Source organism: Prorops nasuta, unplaced genomic scaffold, assembly GCF_024137725.1.
Source record: "Prorops nasuta isolate Cenicafe-Biocafe unplaced genomic scaffold, Cenicafe_Pnas_1.2 PNAS00018, whole genome shotgun sequence".
NCBI lineage: Eukaryota > Metazoa > Arthropoda > Insecta > Hymenoptera > Bethylidae > Prorops > Prorops nasuta.
Genome location: NW_027116815.1, coordinates 3,215,549 through 3,223,677, shown reverse-complemented (window position 1 = coordinate 3,223,677; position 8,129 = coordinate 3,215,549). Strand labels below are relative to the sequence as shown.

At 43.3% G+C, this 8,129-nt stretch overlaps 1 protein-coding gene across 1 annotated transcript; it reads left to right on the top strand.

The window, feature by feature from the left end:
• Positions 1-2,780: 2,780 nt before the first annotated feature.
• On the top strand, positions 2,781-7,607 carry tll (nuclear receptor subfamily 2 group E member tailless). The gene is made up of 3 exons (XM_066737976.1): positions 2,781-2,856; positions 6,310-6,546; positions 6,661-7,607. The coding sequence occupies exons 1-3, from the start codon at positions 2,781-2,783 to the stop codon at positions 7,605-7,607; spliced, it is 1,260 nt and encodes a 419-aa protein (XP_066594073.1).
• Positions 7,608-8,129: the final 522 nt, after the last annotated feature.

The window sequence follows — 8,129 nt, the reverse complement described above, 5'->3', positions numbered from 1 at the left end:
GCTCCTAAGAAATCTCCGGTCAGCTTTCGGCCTTTCAGCCTTCTATTTCCCGGCTCTCCACGGAACTTACCGCGCCGAATCTCATAGTAATTGCCAAGTCGAGCGTATGATAGCCAGGGGATTACTTCGACTTGTCGGACCTTGCTCCATTGCTCTAAGGAGCCCCCACCCCCTACAGCCTCGAGAAAATGTCAACCTAATTTTGCAAGATCTCGCTTACCGATCTGCGGAACCGAAACTCGAGCTTAACGAGGTCCTCCGCAGGGGTTGCAACTCCTTGCGGACATTCGCTGTTTCTTCTTCTTAAAATTTTTCTATTTTTTGAAACACTCATTTTCTTAATAATTATCAGCGAGATAAAATTGCAAAGTCGATCGTTAATGGAATTTGCTACCTGTTGCCGGTAAACTGCGTATCGATATGATTGAGCAGCCTTGTGCGGGGGTGCGAGCTATGGGAAATATTCACCATATGGCTGAATCGATCCTACCACTACCTGGTCTGTACCTTCCAGCTCATCTAATCTACCATATGCGTTTTCTACATGAGAACGCTCACAAATTTGACATGGGAAGTTCGCACTCTGCTTTCGAATACTTATCAAATTGGAAACTGATGCAGGGGAATCGTTTAGAACTCTCCGGCAGATATACGCTCAAGCGTATATATATATATATATATATAGTATAGATGGTTTTATTCGATATTTCATTATATACGGAGCGAAAGAAAAGATAGAGGTGGATAGAAAAAGAAAAGTGTGAGTATTAAGGTACAAAAATAAATTATAAAAAATTCAGAAGATGGAAGATTCTCGTTATATATACAGATGCCATCGCGTGGCGGCAAAATGAAAATCACATAGTTTTGGTCCTAAATTAAATATTTGTTCGTGGTTATATATACCAATAGAGAGATAAAAAAGAAAAGCAGAAGAAGTGAGGAGGAGGTGGGGTAGGAGAGGAGAAAGGAAAGTTGGGAAAGTCGGCATTTCTTTGCTAATAGAGACGCTGACGGAGTTGTTCTCCATTGGAGCGTGATCGGAGGTGCTTTGAGGGTAGCAGCCGCGCAATATTTCGACGGGAAGAAGATTATCCTCACGGTGCATATCCCTAGAACGGCTACAAAGGTATTCTCCGTGCTGCGCTCCATTCACGTGAACGAGGGCCGCCGCGAATAAGAGATGCGAGTCGCTTTGTCAAGAAGGCAAATGCAGCTAAACGGGCCGTAATGGCGCTCAAAATCAAAATAAAAATCTGGCCGATAAAGTAGGGAGCCACCGTGAAGGCACAATAAGACCCGTTGTAATTCCCCCCGTGCTTCATCCTGCTTTTTCACAATCTCCCCGTACCGTTTTATGTTATTCCAGGGCGACGATATCGTACGAAAACTCGACTGCAACAACAATTTCACCAGCTTGTTTTTCTTCCTACAATCGTTCCTTCGGGCTTGACTCCCCTGTAATTGAGTTCAAATCCCACATGCTGAACCCCCTCCCCCTTTATATATATATATATATACATCTTTCTCTCTCGCTCTGTCGCTTTGTCTCCTATTAATTGCCTTCCATATTTTTTTCATCTTGTAATAACAGCGCGCTGCTTTTCGTCCCGTTGTCCCTCTTCGGGGAAGGAACGAGGAAAGACAAAAAAATTAATGAGTCTGGTTTACGAGGTGGAAAAAAGTTTGCTGGAAAATCGGAAAACCTGCAGAATTCTGATGCGAAAATAAAATTGTTGGATCTGGATTGATTCGTTGATGGGCGGTATATTCTCCGGGTGATGAATAGAGGGACACCTGGCAATCAGTTATCCAGGCGAAATCTCGTGAAGGGGGAAGGAAGATCTAATCTGGCCAATATTACATCGCTTACGACGGATTCCTAGCGTAATTCGTCCACTCCGCTAGAAAGCGTATCTGCCCGGATCATGAGGGGGTTCAAAGGGGATCCTTCGTACGATAATTCAAGATGGAGTCACGTAGTCAGGGAGTCATAGAATACATCTACCCCTCTTTTAATTTCATCTTCTCCCATATATTTATTCGCACATATTGCTCGTCCTTTACAAAAAAAGGGATCAATTTTCAAAACTTATCACTCGACTGGAAATTATGAGTACCATAGCTGCAAATAATCCTGAAGAAATCAATATAGCTATATATAATAAATTCATAAAGTGATTCATGAAAATAATAAATTTTACAAATCAACGTCGAGTAAACAGAGGGATTCTCAAGGATATAATAAAATTGAGAAAAAATGTCGTGGAAAAGTCTCGATCGATTAATTTATTTTTTAAGTAAATTAAATACTGTAAAGTATAGGTTTAATCGTCGAACGATTGAGCGGTTGACGGGTGAAATTGGCTAATTGCCGAATGGGAAATAAGTGTAAATGAGATCCCCCACTATGGGGTTGACGGCGTCGGTAGCTTCGACTTTGACGGCTCTGCCCCTGAGAGTGGGGGACACGCCCTTTCCCGGGGGTAGGAAAAGCGCTCGACCAATCGGCTAAGGGCATTCGGTCGGCTCTTTGCCACGCGGGGCATCAAAAAGTCCAAAGTCTCGGAGGCAGCCGACGATAGGGAAGATCAGTCAGAATTTGTCCGGTGTCAAAGTTGGCATAAAGTGGCCGACTGTGGATTCAGTGTATCGTGAATCCTCAACCCGTTCGGTTCTAACCGAATTAACTAAGTCTACCTCTCGACTCGATAACACGACGTCCTTTCCACTCGTGTGTGACAAGTGATCATATTTATCTCGCGTCTAAACCACGGAGTATGCAGAATCAGGACTCCCACAATCAGATTGGACATATTCCAGGACCAACACACAAAATGCCTGCTGCATCATCAAGTAAGTTATTTTATGCATTGTCATTCATTCTTCTGCCAACTCGAAATATGCAGAAAGCTACTCTTTACTCCTAACCCTCCTTTCAGCTTCCTTTCCGGAGTATTGATTCTTTCATTTATATATATATATATATATATATATATATATATATATATATATATATACTTTATATGGTGTATAAATTTAATTTAAAGAATTACTCTTGTAAAGTTTTCATAGGTTATTTTTTTTTATTAATTTAACATTATTATACAAATAATATTTTTTATATATTTAATATGATATTAAATCATTGCCTAGAGCAACGATAGAAAGCGGTGTATTGTTCAAGGTTGTTCAGTAGAAAAGTTTAAATGTTTAATTGTAAAGTCACGTTAACTATAGTAGCAAAGATTACTCAGGGATTTTGAATGATCATTACGTCAGAGCAGGCAGGCTACCTCACGTGTTGTTTTGGCGTTGGAACAATGATCGAAATTAGCGTTAGTGATTGATAGGATCCACCGCGTAGTTTTATCTTGCGTGAAGTAAAGAACATGTGGTATTTAAACGAAATGACCATCGGTACATTTAAACGATTCACCCTCGATGGTTGCGATCCATGAGAAACTCTTGCCATATGGCCAAAACAAGGTAGCGTGGGCGAATCACCGCCGAGTACCCACTAAGCAGGTTGTTCACGGCATAATATCCTGTCATCTGCTTCAAAATCACCGTCTCTCCATTATTTATCTAGCATTTCGTTCAATGAACCAATAGAAATAAACAATTCACACCCCGTCGCTAGTTTATTCCGGCTCGTCTGCTCTGTGTAACCCTCTTTCGACTCTATTATAGAAGAGAAATACCAAATTTCAGAGACATTTTTCATAAAACTGCGTTATTTTAATTATTCTATCGGTTCTCGAGGGATTTATCTGTTTTGCATAATTGCTCGAGGGACATCGGTGTTGATAAGTGAATTTTTCCGGAAATGGCAAAGAGCTGTTAATGATGCAGCGCAGGTGGTGGGTAGAACTTTTTACACATCAACGGCGGATCGATCACGCAATGTTTCACGCATTATCAGGTGGTTCGTTACTCGAGCATGGGAATTTCGTGTCATCTGCTGTATCGGGAGCCAACGCGCCGCTCAAAAACGTCATCTGTTAGGTTCGCGGGGGGTCGCACGCACGAAATTCACCGCATCGCTTTAAAAGCCCAGACAGCTTATACCTCCGAGTGAAATGATAAAATTCCTGAAGAGATGGAAATTATAACTGGCGGAGGCTTTCTGAAAAAATTTCCAAACCGGCCATATAAACGTGCGCGGATGAGCCTAGGGAGCAAATAAAAATAACCCTTTCTCTCCTATGTAAATAACATGTTAAGTATTTTATTGCAAAACTTTGCTTCCTTTGGCAATCCGGAAGAGTTGAGAAAGACAAAGCTCCTCGTCATTTGTGCATGGGTGAAGGGTTAACAGCGTTAATAATAGTAGCCACGTGCACCCATGAATCGGTAAAAATCTTCAAAATTTCAGATTATAAGTTTTATTGCGCTATCTTCCCCGCTGAACGGCTGACTCCATTGGCTATACCATGGCAAAGTTTCCCGAATACCTGAAACATATAATTTCGCCCGGCGAACAAAAGTTTTTCCTTTTTTACAATCCTTTCGCCGTCGGTCTGTCGCCAATTTTTGCGTGGAGCTGGAGTTTGGTGGGTGGGAACTTTTTCCGGCCAGACTTTGTCACGAAATGCTCAATGTAAATATCGATCAAGTTTTTCGCTCCATCGTTCTATCAGTCTCTTGTATAAGCAATCAACCAATTGCTCGAGCAGTATCAGTAAGCTTTCCTCCCGAATGCTGCTTTTTCGGATGAAAAATCGAGAGAAGTTTTAGAAAAGGCTAGCGTTGAATGTTTTATTGGCCGAGGCCGTCTACATTTCAGTCAGTATCCCTACTCCGCGTGACAACTTGCTTCCTCACACGCGTTCGTAAAAGATTCATGCGACTTTTGCGGCGCCCCTCGAAAGCGCAGAAGCTCGCGTCGATGATTAGGCGTATGAAAAAGACTGGAATTAAGTCGCGAAGGGAACCAAAGTTTAACGGACTATCGTATATTATTCAGATTCAAGGAGCATGAAAAACTGCAGGGGGAAAAGACCAATTATTTCTATCATTTGCCAATTGATTCCTTCTTTTTTTTCTTTAAATTTTTCATCCCAGTTCGAGCATAAATATTGGAGCGTTTAAAAATTTTTAAGTGTTTGAAAAAAAAAGGTATGGTGCTTTAATAAAAATTCCAGTAAGATTGGGCGTTGCTGGAAATGAACAGTTTCCGGTGAAATATTTACTAGGTGAAACAGGATGCACAGAATAACAGGGCGGCACCCCTGAAGAGCCTCCATTTTTCCCTCGGTAAGAGGGAAACTCGGTAACACCCACGCGCGCTTGATCGACAAATTATTATAAAATCAATGTGAAATTAGAATATTATTCTCCCCTCTGCGTTTCCTTTAAACTCTCTTACACTTGAGATACATTTGTTTAACTATATATGTGTGAGTCCAACGAATGGTTGCTGTATATCAAAAGGAGAAATCATAGCTGGGTTAAGTTTATGAATTCCATAGGAAAAAATTGACTATGGAAGGACCTTCAGCTAAGATCATCGTTCTTTGAAAGAGAGATTTTTTAACTCTGCCAAATTTGAAGGCTTTAAGGCCTTGTGAAAACTCATTTTTGGCCAGTACGAGGGACTTTAAGGGCATTGTTGACGGCGGGCGACAATCCGAAGGCAAAACGTGCGATAATCTTAGGGTAGAAATAAGAATGACAGTATTTTGGTTGGAACCCGTTTACGAGGGAAAACACGTCGCGTTGAATGGCGACGGATGCTGAATGAATCGATTTGTCGTGCTGCCTGCGAGATACCTGTACTCTTTATAGGAGAGAGAGAGAGATAGGGCGAGTGAGCGAGTGAGGGGGTGAGGGGAGTCGGAGGAAGCGACGGAATAGGGTGTAAGGAGACGCGAGATGAGGGGTAGGGAGAGGTCTTATAATGGAGAGCAACTCCTTGTCAAGGGCCCCGCCTACGCCATTCAAATCGGGCCCCGTGAATGGACCTGAATGGGCACCGGATGTGGCTGCTGCATTCACCCAGAGCGAACCAAGTGAGCAGCCAGAAACTCGACGCTTTTCTACGACAGCTTTATCGCCCTATCTCTCCCAATTTTTAGATCCCCCCCCCCCTTCGCCCTGCCTCCACCCTCATCCCGCCTTCTCCTCTTCATTCTACTATTTCAATTAATAATAATCTCTACCTGCACCCCCTCTCGACGTCATTACCTGTAAAGAAGACAACCTGCCATTGTCGACAACCTTTTCCACTTGCAGTCTCCTCCGCATCCATCTGAAAAATTAATTTTCTCACGAATCTAATCCAACCTCGTTATTTTTTTGTTTCAGGCAGAATTTTGTACGACATACCCTGCAAAGTGTGCCGTGACCATTCCTCGGGCAAACACTATGGAATTTTTGCCTGCGACGGCTGCGCCGGGTTTTTCAAGAGATCCATCAGGCGAAACCGTCAATACGTTTGCAAGGCGAAATCCGAGGGGGGCTGTACGGTCGATAAGACTCACCGGAACCAGTGTCGAGCTTGCAGATTGGCCAAGTGCATTCAGGCAGGCATGAACAAAGACGGTGAGCACCAATCAACGTTATTTGAATTTTAGAACAACTCGCGAATAAATTTGTAAGATTTATAGGAAAATTCGTGGAAAAAAATATTGAAAAAGCGCTGCTTTTATTTTACAGCCGTGCAGCACGAACGAGGACCACGCAACTCGACACTGCGAAGGCAAATGGCACTGTACTTCAAGGAGCCAGAAATGATGGCGTCAATGGGGGCGTCAGGAGCAGCAGCGGCAGCAGCAGCCGTGGCAGCTCTGGACCTGGCGATGCCAAAACCATCAACGACCGAGCAGAGAACGAACGATATACGAATGCCAGCTCCTCCACCACCACCTCCACCACCACCACCACTCCATCATCATCATCATCACATGGTGCATCCGGTCTACTGCAACGGTTTAGGACTGCCTGCACCCAAACCCCCCGTCAGCCACCCCATTCCAATGCTGCCTCCAATAACGCAAGACTCAGTTTGCGAGCAGGCAGCAAGATTATTGTTCTTGAACGTTCACTGGGCAAGAGAATTGGCATCAAACACCAGTCTCGCGATCGAGGACCAATTGGTCCTCCTGGAATCATCCTGGAGAGAATTGTTCCTACTGGCTGCGGCTCAAATGTCACCGGCTCTCGATCCAACACTTTTGCTTCCCGTCGGGCCGCAAGGACTCAGCTTGGCCTTAGAAGTCGGCAGATTCAAAGAGACCCTGGCTGGATTTCACGCGATGAATCTCGATCAGCACGAGTTTGCCTGCGTGAGGGCAATCGTGCTCTTCAAAGCCGGACTGGAATGCGAAAATTCCAGCAGATCCAGTAACGACTCGAGTTCACCGATCGGTACCAGATTGAGGGACCCTGCGACCGTCGCTCGTCTCAGGGACGGTGCCCAGGTGGCCCTAGCACAAAGACTGAGCGGTGTTTCCTTCGGCACACTCAAATTTGGCAAAATCTTGCTCCTGCTGCCCACTTTGAGATCAGTCTCACCCCATGCCATCGAGGAGCTGTTCTTCAGAAGGACGATCGGTATCATTCCTATTGAAAGAATCATCTGCGATATGTACAAGTCTGCGTAATGTTACCCTTAAGAGCCTGATCTTTGTGGGAATGGATTCTATACTAAAATACATATTACGGACCATTACCGCGTTTAAACTTAGTTTTAATAGTTTTAAGATATCACTGTGATGCTGTTATGTCACTGTCGTAACTCTATTTTTTGTATGTTAGAGATTTTTAAAAGTTAACGGATTTATTGCAATATATATATATTGTACGGAGGTGTTCATCGATTATTGATAGTGCATTTTACAGTAACGCGTCCCTGAGAACTTGCGAAGTCGTAAAGTCCTCATGTAAGTTTAACGCTATCCGAGTGACTGAGGTTCAGCACAGGTCGGATATAAAGGGCACTTAGGATTATCTGGATAATTTGTTGATATATCCGCAATTCGTAGAATAATCGAAAAGAGAATAAAAAATTACTTCTCGTCTCCGGTATGCCTTGGGGATACGCGGTGAATGATACACCTTGTAATATACATAAATTCAAGGATTTAATTTGTTGTTGAAAAGTGATAAGCTTGAAAATGAAAAAA